At 46.4% G+C, this 24562-nt stretch overlaps 1 protein-coding gene across 4 annotated transcripts; it reads right to left on the bottom strand.

The window, feature by feature from the left end:
• Positions 1 to 1351: 1351 nt before the first annotated feature.
• GNB5 (G protein subunit beta 5) lies at positions 1352 to 22782 on the bottom strand. 4 transcript variants are annotated; one of them, XM_063169675.1, is made up of 11 exons: positions 22555 to 22782; positions 18504 to 18640; positions 16985 to 17026; positions 16178 to 16254; positions 14591 to 14723; positions 10934 to 11077; positions 7900 to 7991; positions 7727 to 7775; positions 5172 to 5268; positions 4058 to 4224; positions 1352 to 3452 (listed from the first exon to the last, which is right to left on the bottom strand). In XM_063169675.1, the coding sequence occupies exons 1-11, from the start codon at positions 22664 to 22666 to the stop codon at positions 3441 to 3443; spliced, it is 1062 nt and encodes a 353-aa protein (XP_063025745.1). In that variant the 5' UTR covers positions 22667 to 22782; the 3' UTR covers positions 1352 to 3440. The 4 variants fall into 4 exon arrangements, with proteins under 4 accessions (XP_063025745.1, XP_063025746.1, XP_063025747.1 ...); XM_063169676.1 differs by lacking the exon at positions 22555 to 22782 and adding an exon at positions 21981 to 22213; XM_063169677.1 differs by lacking the exon at positions 22555 to 22782 and adding an exon at positions 21987 to 22213.
• Between the last annotated feature and the right edge of the window lie 1780 nt (positions 22783 to 24562).

Here is a 24562-nt window from a genome sequence, read left to right as displayed (position 1 = left end):
GCTTATGTTTTGTTTTGAAGCAGGGAAACAGAGTCTGTTTATGTGCTAGAGCAGTGGCTGGAATGAGATCTGTACTTTTCACAAGAGTTTTACACACATGCTTTTAAAACTATTTTCCTTATGATTGTTAATCCTGGAGCAGGAATTTCCTATTGCATTCCTCACGGCAGGAGTGCATGAGGGAGAGGCTGCCCTTTCTCTAGCAATATCCCTTTCCACCCTTCCTGTTTATATAACATTTTTGTTTAACAGCACAGGCCCCAGCCTCAGCTCCCTTCTCTCCACACGTTTATGGAATAGAGGTGTTTCTGACACAAAATAGCTTGAAATATGAACAGGGGAATCTCGAAACCATGGGTTTTCCAAAGCCTCCCTGGACAGCCTTTAGTGAGCAAAAAACACAATGGGTACCTCAGTGTCTTGTTCCTCCAAGTGTCATTTATCTGATGAGAAGTTGAGGCCCATCTTGGTTGATGTTTTCACCATTACCTCAGGAACAAAGAGGTGATTTTCACAGGTGGCAAGCCCATGCACCCCCACACAAAAGTCCAAACGCAGCGGCCCTGAAGTGCAAAACCCAGAGCATTTCTCCATGCAAGACAGAAGTGCAAGATGCAATGTCAGACTCATTCTCACTGGATCTGGGGGCAGTTTGGGCACTGATGTCACTCAGAACAGGCTGGCTCAGCACTTTCCCCAGGCCCTCAGAAGAGGGGAAATGAAACAATGCACCTAAATTAAGAAGGTGCTTTTTTCAGTGACTAAACTTAGCACTTCCACTAGCCACCTTCAGGCTGACCATAAAACCTACACTGAAGTCGAGACGACAGCTGGCCACAGCTCAGTTCTCTCCTGACAAGGCAGAAAGTTGAACTGCTGCACCTCCAGGTGATCTGCACATCTGATTTACCCAAAAAGCCACAGCCTGGGCCCTCAACAGAATTTCAGTGCCCAGCTTTTCACTGGCACCCTGCTGCAACCCAAGGAGCTCCCACAGAACACACACCCTGCATTTCCAGTTCCTTCCTGGGTATCCAACAAGGATCTGGAAAGAAAACATTACATTAGCTGGGATCCCTCTGAGCAGGAAAACAATCTGAGTTCTTGCCTCCTGAATGCAGGGGGAACTGAGATGGCATTTCAAGCACTTCCATGGCTACTCACTCTCATTTGCTGGGGTTCACCTTGGGTATTTCCAGAAGATATTCCAGAAGCAATTTTCTGGTAGCTCTGGGTTTTACCTGAGATTTTTGCAGGAGAAATCATTTAAGAAACTGTGTGGTGAATGTCAAAAAAGGCAAAAAACCAAATTATAAATACCTAAGCAATGGGAAGAACTACTACATACATGTTCTCAATATGTAAAATACAATTTATTGTATTTAAGCTGTTCATAAGTATCAACACAATGTATTATGTTTGAAACAAACATCTTGCCAATAAATACTACCTAAACATTAATATTATTCTTTTGATCAAATGTGTACAGTGTATTGACTCAATATTGCACAGTGAGTTCTATATGACATTTCCATAGTGCATTCAGTTTGTTACAGGGATAGTTTGCCACAAATATTGCAAAGCATCAGAGTTGACTTTTCCAAGTGAAAACAGCTGACCTATTCCATTAGGGATGGAGGCTGGTATAAATGTCAGTGTCTTAGGTTAACTGGTTATGGATTCACAGAACCTAAGGTTTTCATGGATGAGGAGACTTTGTTTCTAATATGACTTTTAGATAATTGTAAAAAAATACCACTTGCAAATAGAATGAGGATGTTATCATTAAACTCCAGTGACCAGTGAGCTTGTAAACAGGGTCATTCCAGTAAGCTTGTTTTCTCTCATTCCAATCTAAATATAAATCATCCATCTAAATATAAATCATATATATGCTATATTCAGAGCTGTACCTCACCACCTGCATTTCAAAGGGCAGGCTGTGCAAGCCCCCAGCATTACTCCAGCTCTTTGTGCCTGTGCTCAGGTGAGACTCAGAACCTGCTGGCATGAGCAGAGCTGACACTCTAGCCCCAACAGTTTTCAATGTATGAATGCAGATATAATCTCACAATGGTTCCATAACTAATTAATCTGATTAAATCTTGATTCTAGAGCATCACTTCTGTGTGGGGTGGTCCTGCCAGTCCTTATGGCATCCCCATGCTCACACAGAGGGCTGTGTGCTGCCAGCAATGTGGCCAGCTGTCCTGCTCTTCTGAAAACCAGTTACTCCTGGAGCAGATGGAGTCATGTGCTCTGGTCAGCTCAGTATCAAGCACTGGCAGGACTGTGCTCACAGCAGATTTTCCACAGCTCACTATTATTCACTCTCAAGTCCAACTATGACAAAACCATGTCCATGGCAGTGGGAGATGACTGTGACAGTAAGGACTGTATGATTTCACCTGTATTTGCATGAACTTACAACTGCTCTGACATTGCAGAAGGACCTTAAGGTGGGCATATACTGCTTTAATATATATTTAAGCTACATTGCCTTGCCAAAGTTGTATGAACTGCTCAAAATGCAAATAAGAATCATGGTCATAGAATGACTATGACTGACTTGGAAAAGATTTGACCATCAGTATAATGGTGCTTAATGCTTAGCATGTAGTATCCCTTAGTGCTTAGCATGTAGTATTTCTTTAAGTAAAAGAAAATTCACTCACCAAGTGATACAATTAAAAATTTCTAAGAAACTACTGGTTAAGTATTACCTCATGATTATGTAAATCATGTTTATATCCCTCCTCTTTGCTGTTTATAAGTTTGTATATATTTAGATTCTTTATATTCAGGTAACAGAGATGAAATACTTATTTCTATCTAAAAAGACAGTAGGAAAAACCAGGGATTGAAGGGATTTTTTTTCTGTACAAAAAATACATTTCTATGACAGCAGCCAGTACCTTCACAGTAGGTCCTTTGCTCCTCTACTTACCACCAAGGTTCAGTCATCCATAACACCACCATAAAATATCAGAATTGTTTCTCTTTCCATTTTTCAACACTGAAATTCAATATGCTACTACGGAATGTTTCCAAAGCCTTTCGCTTTATCCCGATAAACTCAGGACTTTTTTTTTACTTTAAAAAGGAATTAAATTCATGCAAATAAATACATAATGTGCACTGAAATACTCAATTCTATTATACAGGTGACTTTGGAGAAAAGTCCCTTTATAAATAATGAAACTAATTCCAATAAAAGAATATAGTTTCAAAAAAAAATTAAAACATTTCATTTTACTACAAGTTGATGTTTGCTACGTGTTCAAGCAGACTACATTTTCTACCTAGTTGTGTTAATCTGTGGGCTGAGTGTCACTCTTTTATACTGTAGTGAATATTTGATTTTGAGGAATGGCTTCTTTATGCAGTTTTTGTAGTCCAGGGTTTCAATCTTCATTTGATTCTGCATACAGGATCTCAGGTTACGCCCAGATCTGCAGAAAGAGAGAGAATGAACACTCCTTTATGACCCTGACTCTCCCATCAAACCTTAAATGAACATCGGTAAGCCGATCACATTAGTGGTACAGAGTATCAGCAGCAACGATATCATGTAACCCAACAACAAGCTCAAACTTAGCAGTTCCTCTAGCACTTTGTGGGGATTTTTATTTGGCTTTGCTGTTCATCTTTTACACTGTTTTATACCCTCCTTAGTTCCCCTAAAGCAGTTTTCCTCTAGCAGCCCTTCCTCCTCACCCCCTTTTACTGAACAATTGAATAAGCAGCACAGGGGCAGTTCTCTTGTACTGAACAATTGAATAAGCAGCAGAGGGGCAGTTCTCTTGTACTGAACAATTGAATAAGCAGCAGAGGGGCAGTTCTCTTGTACTGAACAATTGAATAAGCAGCACAGGGCAGTTCTCTTGTACTGAACAATTGAATAAGCAGCACAGGGCAGTTCTCTTGTACTGAACAATTGAATAAGCAGCACAGGGGCAGTTCTCTTGTATTGAACAATTGAATAAGCAGCACAGGGCAGTTCTCTTGTACTGAACAATTGAATAAGCAGCACAGGGGCAGTTCCCGCAGCGCTTACCCGGAGCGTGTGGTCCCAGGAGCCCGAGCAGAAGGCGGTGCCGTCGGGAGACACCCGCAGGGTGCTGACACGGTTCTCATGTCCGAACAGAATGGACACACGGGAGCCCTTCAGCACATCCCACACATTGATGGTGTAATCGTTGTAGCCCGCGAACAGCAGGCGACCTGCAGAGACAAGGACATTTTACACTCTTAGCGTGCCTGGACTGCAGGACACCGATCCCCAGGAGCCACCAGCCCACCCTGTGCCCACTGCTTCCCTTGAGAAGAGCTGTGTCCCCTGCCCCTGGGACAGCCCTGCCCGTGCCCAGGCTAAATGCTGAAACACTTACAGGTAATGACTTAAAAGCATTGTAAATTTTAGTTAAATTATATAGAATGTGTTCGGTCATTAGAGAAGGGGGATGACTTCAAGTCGTGACAGACCGAAGAGCACTTTAACAGCTACTGCAGGGTAATAATGCTCAACTCAGACCTTACACAGAAGTCGAATACAAATGCTTGAATGATTAACAATTTGGTAAGTGATTCACTGCCAACCCGACGAGCTGTGGTGCGTGTGACCATGACAGAGAGGTTTGCCTCAGTTCCAGGAGGAGGGCAGAACACCACCCACACACCCCCACCCAGGGTGGCTGGGGAGCTCTGATTTGTGCTGGGACAGGAGAGACAAGACTCTCAGGATCTGTAGTGAAAAGTGGTAATGGCTCTTTCTTCATATCCCTCTAATTACACTTTTACTATTAATCATTTGTTATCCTTTTAAAAACTATTTATGTAACTGCACTTAATAGTTAGCTACATTTCATGTTGTCTTTGAAATGTTTTTCATTATTATTGTGAAACTCTAGCCCAGCTGTAGTTAATGGCAAAATATTTCCTGCCTTCAGTAGGGCCAGGAAAATACTTCTCATCACTACAACGAAGCAATAGCCAGCTAGATTATTTAAAGTGTAATTATTTTTACAGAGGCAAAAGAAGGCTTCCATGCATTTGGTACTTATTACTTTTGATAACTTTTAAGAATTAATATTTTATCAATTTAAACTGAAAAATTCTACAGTTCCCCTCAAATCTCAACACTAAGATAACCTCCAAAGTTCAAGTCTCACCACTGAGAGAGAAGTCCACACTGGATGCTCCAAAAATGATGCTCTCTTTGGAATAAATTGCTACTTCTCTGTCTGCACGAAGGTCATATAAACGACACTAGGATTAAAACAAAACCAACACACATGCCTCAGTAAATACTGGAAGCACTGGCTACAATATTTGGAAAAAACGGGAGTGGGAAGTGCAGCCTAACAGACATCACAGGAAGCGGCTGCTTGGCTTCTTTCCTTCTGCTTCTTTCTGCTTCCTCCTTTCCCTCTGCCTCTGGCTGCTGTAACTGGGATCCTCTAACAGGGATCTAAGCAACACAAGGCTGTTTTGTATACACTGCAGGAGGAACTTGCTTTTTCAAGCCACTTCTCTAAGGCTCCTGCCTGTCCTAGAAGGATATGAGTGGTGGGCCATGGTACCCACAGAGTCCCCACACCCTCCTGCTTCCCCCTCTGTGGCTGATCAGGGCATCCTGCTGCTGGGGAGGTGCATGGGGACACAATCCCTTAAACAACAGTTCAGCACAGCCTGGGAGATGGGCACAATTCTCTAATCACTGTTGAGATCACAGACCAGAGGAGAGTGGCACAGAGGAGCCTGGGTGGTAGTGCTGGCTCTGAGTAAAGCCAGAGCATATAAAGGAGAGCAAACAGTCCCTGCCCTTCTGGGAGGCCTCTCTGTTTGAAAAACCTATGTGAAAATAATTCAAGTGAAATAATACATTTTAATGCACATCTCTGGGTTTCATTTCTCGTGGAAAATTCCAAATCACCTCTAACAACCTATACTTCCTGTTTTTATGATTTGCCAGCAAAGTTTGGCTTGACATGGAAATCATGTATCAGGCTTCACTGCCAGACTTCAGACCTCACTGCCATGTAGAAAGGCAGTCTGTTAGCCCTGAAATCAAAATGCACTTTTGAAACTATGTGAACTGAAACCCCTCCTCAATAAGTTAAGCTTAAGCAAACACTGGCCAGATGGGATTGCTAATATTAAGACTTTACTATTGAAAAATGGCTGGTATTCAAGTCTGCACATAAAGAAGGGGCTGTTTGATTTGCAGGGCAGTGAGGAGCTGCCAGGTATGTGCAGTCCAGGTCTCCCAGTGCTCCACAGAGATGAATAATTTCATCAGACTGTCCTGACAGGGACCTGAGGTCACTGCAGATGACAATACTGTCATCTGAGCACGTTTTTACGGATTACTTCCAGTCAGGATTATCTGTTCCTCGGAATCCCCAACTATATAAATCAGGTCAAGGATACCACTCTGTAACACTGTAAAAACAAACCCCTTCATTTAAAGAATGAGGTAGCTGGAAACTGCCAAAACCTCTGTCAAAAGTACAGAGGTGGAATTTCCCATTCTCCTGCTTGAATCAGGGTGTCAAGAATGGTTAAAAAAGAAAAAAAAAACCGAATAAATTATAAGAACCTGTGATTCTGGGCGTTAAAAGAGTGTTTTCACTGTAATTTAATGATGGACAATTTCTCTGTATCACTCCCTCAGCATCTCAAGAGCTCACAGTACTGCATCCAAGTGTGCAGAGAGCCACTTGGCTCACCACAGGGCTAGAGGTATTAACTTCTAATCGAAGTTTTTAAAACATAAAAATCAGGGTCACTCTCTCCAAAGAGCCTTGGAATGTCTCCTCATCCAATGAAGACAAAAGGAATGTTTCTGTCGAGTTTAGCTAGCATTGAGTGGACTCAAAACATGCTCTGAGGGCAGAGTACTTTAGATAAAGCTTTTGCTCCCAGGTGACTCAGTGTGATGTTTAAATAAACAGAAGAAATGAGGTGCCAGGTGCCTCCCCATCATCTGCTCTCATGCTACATTTAACTGCCAGCTCAGGCCCTGCAGGGCTGTGGTGGGGCAGAGCTGGTCCCCCATGGGACACACCAGCTGCAGAGAGGGCCATCAGCCCCGAGCATCACTCAGGGGCACAGGGCACAGGAGGTAAATGGCATTTTGTATACATTGTGCTGATCGAATTTACCTGTCAATGCATTCTGAGCCCCCCCTTGCTCATAGATAAGTGAGATCCATTAAGGGCTGATGTGTGATCTAGGATGACCTGGATGCAGTGACTCACTGCAGTGATGTGGCCAAGGCCACCCTGGGGCTGCAGAGGCCAGCTACCCACATCTGCCCTGAGCCCATGGCCCCTCTGCTCTCTGGGACATGCTGACACAAGCTGCATTTCAGCTGGTTCCTCCCATGCTGTGACCAAGAGCTATCTGAAGCCAAGTATCTTCCAGTAAGACAACTAATTTTAGTCATGAAACTTCAGACACAGAGAATTTGAAATGAGTATTTGGACAGTATGTCTTGTAGAGAAGTTTGCAGAAGTGACCTACAGTGTTGTGTGATTTTTCCCTAGAACATTATATATGGTATTTAATATCTTACCTTACAGGATTATTATTTCTGCAAATTTGGTGTCACAGGCCCAGTTTTGTCACTAAAAGCCCTCTGTGGATGTGACCTAGTCTTTTAGGAAAATCTGACTTGGGAAGCAATAGAATTTTCCTAAATTAGGTTGTGGAATTAACATACCGTGGCATCGTCTGAACCAGAGGCAAAAGCATCTCCACTTGGGTAATATCTGTGCACAAGTGAAAGAAGACCAGAACACATTACATTACTTGGATGAGCTCAGACTTCAGAAATAGAATCAGCAGCACATTGCCCAACACTGCAAACGTGTCCTCTGCCAGAAACACACTGACCTGACACTGTTGATATCTGAATCGTGGGTTTCAAATGACTGCACACACTGCCCAGACCGCATGTCCCAAACCATGGCTTTCTTGTCACATCCCTAGTAAGGAAAAAAAATCATTGCAGTTGTGCAAATGGTGACATTCACCCCTCATGTGGCTGATACTCATCATTCAGAGGCTCTGAACATCACAGCTCTGAGAGGATTTACCCAGCTGAGCAGCCCCACACCTGGCTGCAGTGGCACCCTCAGCTGTGCAGGTGAGAACAGAGCTCCTCAGGAAGGCTGGAGCTGCCCTGCACTCACAGCCCTGCTCTGCTCATGCTGCTGCCCTGCCTCTGTCTGCAGCCCCACCACAGCACAGAGATGCCCAACTGACCTGTTCCCTGACCACTTAACCAATATAAAATACCAGCATCCAGCATTTAAATGTTTATAGCTAGTTGTTTTCATACACTAAAAGAGAAAATTAAATCAGTGCATCCAGAGAGTTTTTAGCCCAGCCTCCTACCAGGGTTATCCCCTGTCAGAGCTCTGCACCCACATGCTTGATGGTGTGGTTGGGATGAGAAAAACAGCATAGCAGCACTTCATCTCACCCTCAAGCCAAAACCTGCCCTTCCAAGCTGTGCTTTGAAAGGATCATTTAACACTCAGTGCTCAGTGCACCCTGAATTCCTTGGCCCATGCAGTCTACACTGTCCTTGGGGCAAGAACCATCTCACACCCAAAGGGCCACACTCTCAGCTGCAATGTCTCACTGCTGTCACAGTTGTAGTGGACTTTGCTTTGAAGAGTGATGGGAGATTTTAATAAACTTGCCCCAGCTGAGGAGCAGGCAGGCTGGGCTCCAGGGGCTCAGCCTCTCTGAGGCTGTGTGGGAAGAGCAGGGCAGGCCAGGTGGCAGCTGCTTCTGCTGAGCCAGAGCACCCTGCTCACCAGACCATGCCACACGTTATTTATTTTAATCAAATATGATAGCTAATTAAATTAAACAGTTTCCTCACAATTCACATATTTCTCTCTCTTTTGAAAAATTCTGTTGTTATAATGAAATCCTAGTGTTTTTAGTAAAGATGCCATTATTTAAAAGATGTAATGCTCCTTGGCACCAGCTTGTGGTTTCTGCACCAGGGAAACCAAACAGGATAAAGAATATTTTGGACCCAGCATATTTCCCTCTCAAGCCCCACCACAGCCCAAGCCCAGCCCTTCATTTGCTCCCATGTGCACTGTTCTTACTGACCCCTCTGGGAGTTTGGGAGCAAGACCAATCTGACAAGCTGGTGCTTTGACTCCTAAGGTTTTGAAGGAGAAACCAGCCACCACCTGTGGAGAGATGGACCCCCTAAGTGACACCCAACTCAGCTGAGGAGCCTTGCTCAGAGGGCACTGAGCACAACAGCCCTGAGCTTAGCCAGGAGGGCTGGAATTTTCAGTTCAGTCGTTAAATGTAACAGCACCAGCCCACATGCTGATACACTGACATTGCTTATTCCAGCTCAAGGTTACTGTACCACAGAGGCCCAGCATTCAGGAATCTCTCCATGCCACCCTACCTTCCTGCTGTTCTGCCTGTACCTGCACTGACACGATGTCAGACAGGTCTTCACTGCAGTGATGTTTTGCATGTGGTGAATTAAGTGAATGCCTGTAAGCACAGACATGCCCAAGCTGCTCCATCAACACAAGCATGACATATTCCCTTAGCAGGAGCAGAGCTGCTTGTGATTCCTTGCCCTATAATAAGCTGAGCTGTTCCCAGGGAGAATGAACCTATCCTTTCTGGGAAGCAAGCCTGGTGACAGGAAAACCCGAGAGAAGTAATGCACTTGGATGGAATTAGCCTTCAGTCACGCTTCAGAGCAGCTGTGCTACCAGCAGGCAAGCTGGGCCAGTGTGCTGGACTCTGCTCCTGATGTGCCAGCCACATTTGATCAAAAAGGCCATGACAGAAGAGGTCCAGGTATATTGTGTAGGGATAAAACCACAACTCCAAGCACTCCTAACCCATGGTTGGCACCCTCTGGCACACAAGGGCCATTTCCAGCATCAAATACAGGATCAACCAGTGCTGGTGGGGCTCAGAAACCAGCAAAGTTATTGGTACCTTCAGCAGAGTTCCTGGTAGCAACTGGCCTCTTAGCTCCTGCCAGCTCTCATCTGCACACTCACTTTCTAATGTGGGAAAGACTAATATCACCTTGAAAAGGAGTTGAGCCCCATCCCACCCACCTTTATGCCTGGCCTGCCTCACTACCAGGCTGTGTGCCAATGGCTCAGCTGCCTGGAAACAGTGATCTCTCAGCAGCAGGACATGATTTGGAAGATGCCCTGGGTACTTTCCCTGGCCAGTCCCATCCTGCAGCCCCAGTGAGGTTTGTGTGCTCCCCAGCACCAGGACAGGGGAATGTTGGACTGATGAAGGGGCTTTAAATGCCTCTGGTACCTCTGGAAGGCACAGAAGACAGCAACAGCTGAAGATGTGGCCACATCTCATCTCCCTGCTCCAGCTTGCACGAGGGGTTAGGTGCCTGAGCTGCCCCTTGACTCTGGGGACACAGTGGCACACACATTATTGCAACCCCACTTGGATGCCCTGAGCACAACCTGATGCCTGTCACACCCCATCTGGCTCTAGAGATCTGGGCACAGGGAAGGAGCAAAGTGTGGGAAGTCCTCTGCTGTTCCAGGCTCCCACCCACAGGGACTCACACCTCCACTGTGGTAGGAGCCCCATCTCTAACTCTGAGCCTTCCCCTTCCCAGCAGAAGGTTGTTTTGATCTCTGGATTGCTTTGATGTGGGGTGGAACTTGCTAAGTAAGCAGAAGTGCAGTCAGACTGGCTGGGTGGGTTTGACCCCACAGTCAGGGGTTTAATTTGCTCCAGCTTGGAAAATGTGCTTGCAATGAATGGATTGCACTGGGGCATCCAACATACACTCCAGCACTCTCTCAATAACATCATGAGCCTCCCACTTTGCTGCCTTTCCACTTCCATATTCCTTAGTTTGATATTATGAGAGGAAGCTCCTGCTTACCCCAGAGACAAATGTATTTCCCGTTTCAGAAGGGGCCAGGTCCAGGCACAGGACATCAGCTCCATGACCATGGAAACTCTGTAGAAGTTGCCCACTCTCAACATCCCATAGAGCACAAGTTCCATCTCCACTTGCTGTCAGGATCTATAGGATGTGGGAAGAAGAGTCACAATACAAGAATCAGCAGATGACCCTCAGGTCACAAAGAAACAACTGACATCCTACACAAACACCAAAGGACAGCTTGAATTTAATGAAATATTAGGCAATAAATCAAAGCCATAAGCCCAATGTGAACCTAAGTACAGCTTATGTGTTTTATTTTTAAGGAAAAAAGGTAGAGTAAAAAAGAGAGTTGTATGGACACCACTACCCTACACAATGTTTCAGTAATGGTCCCTTTTGTGTGGTGGGGTTTGCACAACTGACAGCAGTAAGGATCTGCTGGCATTTCATATTCTCTAAAAAGGAGGCAGAACAACACTGGTATTCCTGTCTGCCCCTGTCTTTCACTCTATCCATATCTGGCTGCTGGAATTCAGCCTAGGTAAATGGAAGAACTCTTGGAGTTACATACACCTGTTTAACTCTCCATTTTTTTTTTCTTTCTGCTTGAAATAGTGAGGTTAAACCAAATTAATTTGGCTTAAGACGTGGATTTTCTGAAAGGGAAGTAAGCCTGTCTAGACAGTTGTTTGATAAGTCCATCAGCTCTCACTTGTCCTAAACCATTTGTGTGTGAAAGGGCTTGAACACACACTGCCCAAACACAGCTCACAGCTTCCCATCTGCTACAGTACTTGTAGAAAGCACATGTGATCAGAGCTTGTTATTGTGGCTAAATCCTGATGATGCTCAATTGTTCAAAATTTCCCCTTGGCACCCGAAACTGTTATGCAATCACAAATTCTGTAGGTTGAAAGAGTCCCTGTGCACTGGTGTGGAAGGAAGCAAGGGTGAACGTAGGAGGGCTCTCAGTTTTGTACACAGGTTTTTCTCATGGTTGGTGAGGAAACTCAAGTGATCCCAGTGGGTAGTTACAAGTTGAAAACAAAATTCTCTTCAAGAAGAAAATGATCACACAGTCACGGAACCATTCACAGAGTTGCATAAAGGTTAAACACTGAACATGTTTGACAGATGCCCCAAAAATTCTTCCTGTAAACAGAGATCTGCAAAGCTGCAGAACAGACTGTTCCAAATCCTGCAGCAGAGAGATGCTAATGCTCTCAGATGATAATAGCAGAAGAAAGTCCTCAATTGTCTTCCCAGCCAGTTTTGAGCCTAGATGAACTCCCCTGTTCTGGGAAATGTTTGCACTTGGCTGAGGAATGAGGACTTTCAGCACTGAGGATTTGCTCTGTAACACTGGGGAAGGGAATGTGAAGGGAATAGGAGTGGCTAAAGGTGCAAGGGAAGGGTCTGTTGGCAACCCAGAGCTCCAGCTAATGTTTAAAGAGAATGATATGGACTCAACTTCAGGGCTGCTCCCAGCCCTGCCACACTTGGGAGCATGGCTGCCTGCCCTATGCACAACACTTGAGATCCCAATTAACTGCTGCTATTAATACCCATGGAGCATTGTCACGTGGGGAGCATTATCACACCACAGAGCTGCAGATACCTAATTTAGGAAGTGAGGCTCCCTGGCTCTCTGCTCACTGGGGCAGGGGAGGCTCTCTCAAGCAAGACTGGTTTGGGGCACTGGGAACAAGGTGTGTGGGTCACCCAGCCCTGCAGCTCGGGCTCCATGTGGGAACATGATGAGCAGCAAGGGTGGAACTCCCTTTTTGAGCACCCACAGCCTGGGAGTGACTCACAATGAGCCACCCCCAGATCTCCTCTCTTTGCACTGCACTGCCCAAAGCCCATGAGCACATTAAGCCCTAAACTCCTACCCAGTCTGTGGGCAGAATGAGCTGCAGTTTAAGACAGCAGTCAGGGCAGAGCTGTGGCTCTGGCAGCACCTAGCAGTGGGAGCTGTGGGGACACAGGACTGGGGGACACCTCCCCCTCATGCTGGAGCTGCTCCAGGATAACACTACATCCCTCCTGATGCAAACTGGGAGAGCTCCTACACAATGTATTTGTTGCACTATGCACCCTCAGAGTTACTGAATAGTTTTTATTCTCAACAGTTTTAATTCGGATGCCTTTATGTAAATGAAAAAAAATATAAGAAATCTGGGATTCTCTAGGATCTGCTACATAACAGTGTCCTAAAAGATGCTTGACCAACCTGTTGCTTGTATTTGTTTGAATAATAACATGCAGTGCCGTATGATCACTTATAAGCCTAACAATCATAAGAAAACTTCCTTTTAAAGACTTCAGAAAAATTTCTGACTCGCTAAATATAAAGCACCTTAATCCACTGTGACTTAACAATAGTAATACATGACCTTCAATATCAATGCAGTTTGCTGTATTCAATATGGAAAAAAAAATCCAAGTTTTTGGTTTTTTTTTTTTTTTTAATGAAAAAAAAGATTGCTATTTTTCCTGTCACAGGATTTAATCTCAAAGCATTTAGGTAGAGACAAGAAAAGAGAAAACTGGGTTTATATCTCATCAAAAACATTCCACTTAATGTAGACTCTAATTCCACACAGCTCCTGCACAGGGAGGTCAGGGCTAAGCAAGCCCGAGTGCTGGGTACCTCCACCACTTGTTTCCATGGCAATGGACTTAAATTAGCACCTAGGAGTCATTACAGAAACCAGAGAGTGACAAACAACAACATACTCTCGGCTTCACATGGCCTGAAATAGAAGCAACAAGAGCTGATATTTCCTTCAGAAGAGCTCCAAATATCTGGAAGAAGGGGACATGGTATTCCCTTTCCAGCAGCTCTACTGACATTGAGAGCTATAAAAATGCTCCATTCTGCCACTTATTTTGCTGCAGAGCTACACTGAGAAGAGCTTTAATTAAATTCAGAAACCAGAGAGGACAAGGGGATTATCCTGGCTCCTTTCGTCATCTTCTGTGTTCCTAGAGAAAGAGATCTTTGAGATATTCAATAGAGAGGAAGGCTGGCTTGGTCTCAGATCTGCATTCAGTTCCTGGCTTTTCCATCACCTCCCATTGTGGGCCTCTGTGCTCCCCGCCACTGCCTGTGAGATGGGAACAGCATCACTCCTTTCCCTTGAGGGAACACAGCACTGCATGTAGAAACAGCAGGTATGGCCTGTGGGGCCATGCTCAAGCTCAATTGCATCACTTGGTACAAATAAAAATACTTTGAATGAAAGCAAAAGCAAATGTTGCCGGATGTCCGGGACAGAGCAGGCAAACAATACAGTCACCATCAGCTGGCACAGCACCCAGCCCAGTCCTGGCTGAAGCAGGTTTTAACTATTTGCAACAGTCTGGGCTCCTAAAAGCACAAACTGGGGAACAGAGAACACACAGGTACCAGCGAGCTCCCTCTGCAGAAGCCACAGGCCTTTGTAGGGACAGGCTGGCCGCAGGCTGAGACAAGCATTTCCTTACAGCAGCTTTAGCAGCACCTTCACTGCCCCCTGTGAGGGTGTTCCAGCAGCCCCTGCAGGGGCAGGACATGGCCCTGGGTGCCCCAGGAGCAAGGAAGGACACGTGCACTGTACCTGAGTGCAGCTCCTGTTAGGTGATGGTGAGCATAGGGAACAGATTTACCTGCATGTCTGAGTTAGTGAAGCTGCAGGCAGACAAGTAGTTCGTGTGCATTGCAACAGATTTCTTCTTTGCAGCCATATTTTCATTTTTTTCGAATGTCAGAGGGTACACAGAACACTTGTTGTCCAGGCCACTGAAGAGAGTAATAATAGCAGTAACAGAGAGAGGAAAACTGGTTAAAACTGCACCGACAAAAGGCGAGTGGTGATAAGAAGGACACCACCTGTCAGCGCTGTGCTGCCAAACCCTTACAAGCACCGACTTCCCTGTATTGTGCTGTGTGGGATCTCCCTGTGCAGGGAAGCCCCAGCTGCCTCACCAGCCTGGCTGCTTTACAGAACTTGAACAGCTGCTCCTCAGTATTTTCACCCTTATCGAGTTTATAAATGGCACTGAATGAAACCTCACAAAAGTATAAGCTGGGAGGTGACAGCAGCCACCTCAGGGTTAATGTTTCACATGCAGCCAAACTGCCATTTTTCTGCTGACATCTGTCATGGCAAAGATCACTATTTCAGCATCATTGTACACCTACCTTTACAAATGTGACCTAGCTCCTATAGAAGAGGCAGCATAGCCACTAGTGGGTGTGAAGACAAAACTTACAGAGCTGTTTGGAAAAAAGGCAACAGAAGCACTGACCCCCTGTAGCTGCTGCCCCCATCCTGAACAGTTGCACCACTTAAGCTGTGTCAGACCCAGGACTCATTTCTTATATCTGCCCCTTTCCTAGAGCTGTGGTAGATCAGTCCTGCCCTGGTCCCTGGGATCCTGGCACACCAGTTGCTGGTTCTGTGTCTTATATTATGTGCCTGGCACAACAGCAATACAGAATTAGGTGCAATGTATACATGCACTCCCCATCTCTGCTGCAAGTGTAAAGACAGAGCTTGCTTGCTGTTCTTTGGGTTCTAGTCAAAAACATTTCCAGACCCCTTTCCACAGTCTGCTTCTCTGTCTCAGTCTGCTGCATTCTAGATCTGCAATCTGCACACTGAAGTCTCCCTTTGTTCCTTTCTCTCACCCCAAGCCTGCTTTGTCTGATCCACCCAGTTCCTTCTTATGAGATGTTTTGCCAACATTTCATCTCTTTGTTTTTTTCTCCTATATAAACTTATTTTTTTCAAATCCAAGCCCTCAGAAAACCACAAGATTATCAAGGATGGGGTTACTTCTCCCCATCCCATCTTAGCAAAATCTATTCACATACTGGTAATCATTAATGATGAACCTCTATGTCATTAAAAAATGAGTGCTAAGTAAGAATTAAACAATTAAAACCTCTTTCCCTTAGAAAATATATCCAACATAGACAACCACACTAGAAAAGGGAAGTTGCATGCATGCAGAATTCCTAACCCATGATATAAATGCTGAAAGAGGATTATTTTCCATGCTTACACAACAAATGTTACTGCACTGAAGTCAGAGAAGATAATATGTACGAGCCATTATGGAAATAGAATCAGAGGCACTTAATGTAGACCTTCCACCCACAATCACAGCATGCAAACTTTTATCTCTCAGCTTCTGAAGCCACCAGGACACTGCAACAAATCCAAGCTGCTGTGGAAGCTGGGAACTTACCCACAAGCAATGGCACATCCAGAAGGAGCATAAGCACATGCCATGACCCAGGTGCAGGGCATTGTCACGGCGTGTTCCTGAAACACAGCACCCTTTAGACTGGCACTCACTGCTCCTCCAGCCCATGCAGGGAGAACAGTGGGAGTGAGCAGTTCAGTATTTCTGTGGGACATCCTCAGGGTCAGTGCAAGCTAGAGATGTTTCCCCCAGCCATTACTCACAGGTAAGTCAGCATCCTTACTGCAGAACTCAGCAGAGCAGCAGGAGGATGGCCAGTCCTTCTCTGACACTCTCCACCTTATTTACCAGCCCCAAACTGATCACAGAGCACATTTTATTGGGTCATGCAGCGCTGTGAAAGGTCCCCACTGCTGCACATGTAAAAGTGAATTAAAAAACAAGTAGTTTTTCCTCATCTGTGTGGTGCAGGCAGCCCAGACAGGGCTTGGCCATTTCACAGTGAACACCACAGCTGGAGAATCCCCAGATCACACACAGCTCCTGCTACAGGAGTGCCCAGGAAACATTCCCCTGTTTTGCTGGCTGGGCTTTGCCTCCCTTGTGAGCAAAGAGTTTGGATCAGACTCTCCCACTAGAGACCATGACAAACCCCAGTGCCCTGACAGGGACTTTGCTCAGAAACAGGTCAGAAGGGCTGTGACTTGCCCTGGGCTCCTTTTTTTGGAGTGCTAGTGGAAGTCTGCATTTTATCCCATTATCCCACTGCCTCCAGTGACACCTGTGAGCCCTTCACGCAATCCCACTGTCATTTGCCCTAGGCACAGAATTTTGTAAAGTTTCACTTACTTTGTTGGTAGTGAAGGAATCCCACACGATCACCTTCCCATCCTAAATGAAAGCAGAGAGAAAGAGAAACTGAGGCCTTCCAGAGACATGGCTGCTTCCCAGCTTGGAGAAAACTCTGCTGCTCATTTCCTCTCCCCAGTCTGTTATGTCCTTTTGTCTCCATTTCAGCAACAGCACAGTGGTCACAGTGAAGCACCAAGGAGACACTTGTCAGTAGTGCTGCTGTACCTACCACAAGAGAAGTGTATCTCCTCCTCTCTGAGATGACTCATGTTTGATTAAAAGCCCAATTTCTTTTTCAATGTTTTTCTCTTCCCTCTTAATGGCTCCATGAGCGCTCCTTTCTCTCCTGCAGCACACACCCCAGACAGGGCCATCTCCTCAGGACACCGTCACCTGTAAGCCCTCACCTGTCCCAACTGACTGTTCATGGATATTGCACTGTTTATTCATCTTCCCTTCCCACTCTAGATCCTGGTTTTCACTTTACTTGTCACTACACTTACTTTACCTTCAATTATCAATTATACAACCAGCTAAAGAGCCATCACCGAGCCTTGTACAGAGAGCAGCACAATCACTTGGTGTACACCAGCTACACTTGTGCCAGCTACTTTGCCTTATGCACACAAAATTGTAATCTTCCCTGTATCATGAAAGTGAAATGTTTATTACTGAGCAACAATTGCTTCTGTACCTGGACTTACAGTTCTTAAAATAGAGTAAAAAATGCATTTCAACCTGTCTGTTCAGTTTTCTGATCTACACACTAACATTTTAACCACTTTAAAAAGTGTGACATTAAATATTTAAATTATTCTCTTTGTGGAGATCACCATGAATGGTAAAAACTCCCAGTAAGTGAAGGTGGCTTGCAATGCAGATTGCCTATTTTTATCCCTCAAGTGAGACCCCTGACAGATTTCATGTAGGTCAGTGAACAGCTGTGAGATGCAGCAAGCTCACTCACTGCCATACTGGGCTCAGGATGAACCAGGGGATCTAGAAAGCAATTATCTCATTACCTCCTCCAGCTTATGAGACTGGTCTTGAGCAGGTGTTAGGACTGTTTCTCAAAATGCCCAACTAAATGCAGTAATTTTGGCAGGATATCTGAGGCTTTCAAGGTCATATCCATCATACAGACCACAGAAGAAATTTCTGTACATAAAAATCTCTAAAAAAAAAAATCCTCCTCTTTTCCTGATTATTTTCTCTGAACACACAACCTGAATAATTTGCTAAGTATTTAATCTGTAAAGAACAAGAAAATAAATGTAGCCTCACATGAGTAATTTTTTTATTGTAGGAGGGAATATGGGAAAATCTGTGTATGACTGGACAATAAATACTTAGGGTATTAGCTACAAGAGGTGTACCAATGATTCAAAGGTTGGATTTACACTCCCTGAACAAACACATTGCCAATGAACTTCTTTCAGGGCATCTTGAAAACATTTACAATAATCCCAGGTATCATCCGATAGCAAGAAGATCTGTACAGTGCCCAACAGCATACCTGGGAAGAGCTCACAATCCTTCTCTTGTCCTTGCACCAGTCCATGCAGAGAACTTTGTTTCCATGGCCCTTCAGGGTCCTCCTGGTCTTCATCACAAACTGTCCCAGTGCCTCCACACGCTCTGCCACCTGGTGAACTGCAGACAGCTGGTGGTTAGAGAGCCCTCCATCAAAGCTCTGCCCTGGCAAATATCTGTCTATGAGTAATGCCCCTGGAGGGATTAATCCCTGAAGTTTGAGTCCTCAGAGCTGGCAGGTGGCTAACACCAAGGTGGGCGGCACAGGAGCACATTCACCAGATAAAGACAAGGATGGATTCACTCAGGGCTGAATTCCAGGGATGCAGCAGCTGAAGCTCTTGCAGATCATCCCCCCCAAGTGTAGCTGGAAAACAGATTACCCCTTTGCCCCCCTTCCCTGAACAGGGAAATGTTCAGGCCTGCAGGTGGACAGACGTGCTCTGGAGGTGAGAGCCAGCTGCAGCACTGGGCTGGTGCAGTGGGACACAGGTACTGGCACTGGTGACTCTGCTGTGCCATCCCTTCTGGTGGCCAGGACACAGCTCTGAGTGAGCAGGAAGCTGGACATTTGCCCTAAGAGTGCACTACCCAATTTTTCAACAATAACTATGGACATCAAGGACTTTGTGGGATGTCCCTTCTACAAAAGAGGGAAACAGAGGGCAGGAAGGCAACTTTCCTGAGCAGCATCCTCTGGTGGAGAAGTCAGCTCCTTGATACCTCATTTAATAGCAATACTTTCAGCTGATGCTCTTCAAAACCTGACAAATTTACATTTCTGCTTGTGCAAACTTTGACATAAAATTCATGCAGCTGACACAACTAGAAGGTGACACACATAACCCTGATGCCTCAAGCTGGGGTCACCTGTAAATGTGTGGGAGAAAGTGTCATCTGAGGAAATCTATTTGCCCTGCTCCAGCAGGTTCATCCTGTGTGGAGCTGAGTAGGGCCAGGATGTATCTCAGCACCCAGGCAGGGGCAGCTCCTCACACACAGGGAGGGTGAGACTCCTCACTTCAAGCCCCACAGCAGAGTGGAGATCCTGAGGCTGGAGACTGGCACCAGAATTAAGAACTACTCTGTCTAGAGTAAAGCTGATCCACACCAAAACCTAAGATGACCCAGCTGCTGCTGGCTGTGGGAGCAATGGCTGGCTCAAACCTCCTGAAATAAATGGAGAAACTCACATGCTTTAACGAGCTGGAAGAGGAAATTTTGAGCTTTTCACTGCCCTGCTGGAGACTGAGCTTCACCCCCATGGCAGGTGGTGCTTTGGAGCTGCTTGCTACTTCACCCTTCATCACTTTTCTGGGGCTGGGAAGGGCTGTGACAGTGAGAGCAGGCATCCCGAACTTCCCGATCATTTCTTGGCACAGGCTCAGTGAAGCAATTTCTGCCCAAGGCAGAGACTGATTTCTAGTGGATTACCTTTTCAAGAGTTGTCTTTCAAAGGCACCAGTCCCACAGGCTGTGCCAGAATAATGCTCTCAGCTGAAATCTCTGCTGAGCCAGGGGACAAGCGCTGTCCACCACTCCTCACGTCTTGCCCAAAGTCAGAAGCAAGTTTCTGAGAAAGTACCACATAAACCCACTGAGGAAAAGATACATTCCCCCTGCTACTGCCCATAGAAACCTGCCAAATGATCCAATCAAAGGCATGGAAAAACAGGACAGGAGGTTATTATGGCAGCTGGAAAGATGCTTGTGTCCAGAATATATCTGAAAAACAAATGTTTCACAGACTCTGGACAAACGGTTTCCATTATGTGAAGGCAGCTGAGACTCTGTGAAATTGTCTGGTTTAGCCTCACTGATTCCCTGAGGATGCTTATCTCCAACCACAGCCATAATAATCCTGCTCCTGCCCAGCACAGGGTTGAGAGTCAGACAGTTATTTTTAAGCATTCACCAATATTGTTCAAAGATAGTGGAAAATCATGCACTCAGACAAATAGATTGGCTAAAGCCAGTAAACAGCTTTAGTAGTTTTACAGAGGCCCAGATAAAACTGCCTATTTTTCTTTAAAATATTGTTTGTCCTGAACAGGAGGTGTGGAATTTATGCAGATACTCTTGGGTCTTTGATCTTTCCTGTGTTGGGTCTAATGGTCTCTCTGGCCCTAAAAATTCATGGATCACACAAAAAGAACAAACTTTTGTCTACACCCGAAATTTTAGGCTCTTGAATTGACTCCTTAAAGTTATGAGACTGCAAATCAAATGCATGTTTGGCATTTCCTTTTTCTAAGCACATTTATGAGAGCTGCTGTTTAGAACCAATTGAACAAATAAGGGCAATCCTATTTAAGCAAGCTATTTGTTTTGGGAACCACAGAGGCAAAGTCATGATCCAAGCAAAAGAATGCAGAAGATACAATTTTAGATTAGAGGGGAAAAAAACCCCAAACCAACCACGCAAAGATCAGAAATGATGCCTTATTCTGAAACTTACAAACTCTGCAGAAATAGTACTTGGGAATAATTTAGGTGTAAAAAGCTCTGATATAGAATCAATTATATAAAATATCATAAGGGAGCATTGTTCTACAGCAGCATAACACTTTTGTCTCAGAAATGCTGTAATGGCTTTGCAATCACAGCTTTCCAATGGAAATTCACAGATTTTACATATGACAAAGAACATCCCACGACTTTCAATGGCACACAGAGTTACAGTGTCACTGTAATCATGGGTAAAACTTTGTGAGCAAAAATGGGTTTAAGAATATGCTTAAGAGGTCTGTTAACCAAAAACCCTGCCACTTCTGGTACAGAAATGATATTATAGGAATATGGTGATTTATGGTAATGTTTCTGTAATGAGGACATCTTTGTTTGCTTAATAATTCTGATTAACAGGACATTCATATGACATGATTGTCTAACTTAGACAAGAAAATGTTCTATTTATTCCAGAATATATATATATATTTTTATTGTAATCCTTCCCAGCCTGAAAATCAAAAGTGTTTTTCAGTCCCTCATTCTTACAAAGCATTAAGAACCAAGTCACTGGATACAAGCTCAGATTCCTTTTCAATGCTTAAGGCATCAGGACACATGAAAGAAAAGTTTTAATGACCCACTAATATTTTGAATAGAGTGAGCTACATGATTTCAGATGGAAACAGTAACTTACATGTTTTTCTTTAAAAAAAACACCAAAAGCAAAAAAAACCAAACGAAACCAAAACAAAACCCTGCAATGTGTTGTTGTAGTTATAAAATGACATCATGGTAATGAAGTATGTTTTATATCTCAGAACTTGTGGATAGCTATTTGAAAAGCTCCATTAAGGTAAGGTAAGGTGAGTTTCCTTTTCCTGCAGGGGAAGGGGGCAGGGGAGGGCCGGGCTGAGCGCTGTCCATCGCATTTCTGCCGGGCTGTCCCCGGATCCCGCAGCCGCAGCTGGTCCCGGTGAGTTACACACTGCCAGCTCCAGCTCTGACTCACCCGCACCTCTGAATCAGCGCTGCATCCCTGCCACTTGTTTCCCCGGCAGAAGAGGGGCACAGCAGCTGGTTTTGGAAACAGTGCTCCTTTTGAAGCCCTTCCGCACCTCGGGTGAAATCCCGGCCTCATTAAAGCAAATTCCCATCAACTTCCACATGGCTGGGGCTCATCCTGGCTGCTGACGCTACGCCCAGACGGTGTGCGGGTGAATCCCGGGCTGTGCCGAGGCTATCTGAGGGTCCCAGCCCCGCCGGGCCGGGCCGGAGCGCCGGGGGTGCAGCGGGCCCTGCCCGGCCCAGGCCCTGCCCCGCACCGGAGCCACGGGCACGGCGGGTCCGCCCGCAGGGCCCGGGCAGCGCTCCCGCTGCGGCCACCGGCCCCGCTCCCAGCCCTGCTCCGGCCCGGCCCCGCTCCCAGCCCTGCTCCGGCCCCGCTCCCAGCCCTGCTCCGGCCCCGCTCCCAGCCCTGCTCCGGCCCCGCTCCCAGCCCTGCTCCGGCCCAGCCCCCGGCCGGGCCCAGCCCCGCTCCCGGCCCCGCTCCCGGCCCCGCGGCCGCCCCGCCCGGCCCCACTCACGCTCCACGTCGTGCAGCTTGGCCCGCTCCTCCTCCAGCTTGCCCTTCAGGCTCTCGGCCTCGCTCTTCAGCGATGCCAGGGTCTCGTTCTCATGCAGCCCCTCGGTTGCCATCTTTGCAAAGGAAGCGGGGAGAGCGGGGATGAGAGCGGGAGGGAGGAGGAGTTTGCCAGCCCGGCTCCCGGGGATGCTGCCGCGGCTCCTGCTGCCTCAGCAACGGCGCCGGAGCCGGCCCGGGCTCCCCCTCCCCTCCCGCTGACGTCCAGGCCAGCCCTGAGTACGCACACCGTGGGGACCAGCATCCCCATCCTGCCGGCTGCAGCATCCTCATCCCCATCCTGCTGCTGCAACATCTCCATCCTGCCGCTGCAGCATCCCCATCCTGCCGGCTGCAGCATCCTCATCCCCATCCTGCTGCTGCAACATCTCCATCCTGCCGGCTGCAGCATCCCCATCCTGCCGGCTGCAGCATCCCCATCCCGCCGGCTGCAGCATCCCCATCCCCGATCCTGCCGGCTACAGCATCCCCATCCTGCCGCTACAACATGCCCATCCCCATCCTGCCGCCTGCAGCATCCCCATCCCCATCCTGCCGCTGCACCATCCCCATCCTGCCGCCTGCAGCATCCTCATCCCCATCCCGCCGGCTCCACCATCCCTATCCCTGTTCCTGCCGGCTGCAGCGTCCCGTGTCCGGCTGCTCCATCACCCTGTGCTCCAGCATCCCAGTGGTCTCCAGGCCGGCAGCTGGACCAGCCTCACCTCCTGTCCCACTCCTACAGATATCCCAGGCCCTCTTCACAGCCCAAAGGTTTCATTTCCACAGAAACACATGCCAATGGCTTTTTCTCCTACATACCTAAACTTGTTTGTACAAGTTGCACAGTGTGAGAGAAAGAAGGGGAAAAAAGGCCATCAATCACCCCAATGGCATATTAAAACATCAGATAGGGAAGACAGATCTTTCCCAGGGTTATCAAGTCCCATCTTAGCTCCATCACTCCCTCATACTCCTATGGGTAGGGGGTGCTGGGAGAATCAGCTATGCAGGTCTCTGGGCTCAGTTCCTGGACCAGCAGGACAGATGCACTGGTGAAAACTCTTCTCTCTACTATGCTTTGAATTCCTGATTTTTAAATTTGTTGTTATCAGGGTTCCTTTCCTTTTTGTTTCTCTCCTTTAGACAAGCTATCCTTTGTACCCCTTGTACATCCTACTCTCAGATGTGCACAGTAGAGTCTGTGTCATTCCCATCTCTTGAAACAGAGCCGTTTCCAAAATCCCAAAGAGTTAATAAAGAGACCCCCACTTTGGTGTGGTGTGAGCCCAGGGACTCAGTACTTTGAGTTCTGCTCATATGAATATGTGCTGGGCACAGGGAGCAGCTGATGCTTCCAGAGAAAGAACCATGGCACACAGCTTTCTGTTCCCTGGGAGTTCCTTGAAAAAGTCCCCTTTTTATTGCAGAATTGTCCTTGATCTACAAGAAGTAACTCTGTGCAAATTGACTCCCATTATCTCCCTTTAGCCAGAAAATAGACAATCCAGTGGCTATTGTTCAGCCTGGGGATGTGCCAAGATTGGAGAGGGAGATAAGAGAACGCTTGTTTGCAGCTGTTGTTTGGGCTCTGGGCACATCCTGGATGAAGTGTGGGTCTCACAGAAAATAAAAGTCCCTTGCCACACTGGATTTAGAAGCAGTGTTGCTGTCCAGCTGGGGTGCCCAGGCAGAGCTGCTGAGCTCTTCAGCATCACTCTGGAGCTGAACTCGGCCCCTGGTCCACAAGGGCCCTTTCAGTCAATGGCTCTGCAGGCAGAAGCCAGGTTATTTCACTGGAATGCAGTGCCTCTATTTCCAGTCACTGTCCACAGAAACTGGTGTGATCTGACCCAGCCAGCCTGATGGCCATGTAGGCAACCCTGAACTCATCACAAAAGAAAATGTAGGCAGGTATGGGTTCACACACTGCTGGATAAAGGAACATCCTTCAGAGCCCCCGAGAGTAAGCA

This window comes from Melospiza melodia, chromosome 15 (genome assembly GCF_035770615.1).
Source record: "Melospiza melodia melodia isolate bMelMel2 chromosome 15, bMelMel2.pri, whole genome shotgun sequence".
Classification (NCBI taxonomy): domain Eukaryota; kingdom Metazoa; phylum Chordata; class Aves; order Passeriformes; family Passerellidae; genus Melospiza; species Melospiza melodia.
This window is presented reverse-complemented; position numbering and strand designations above follow the sequence as displayed.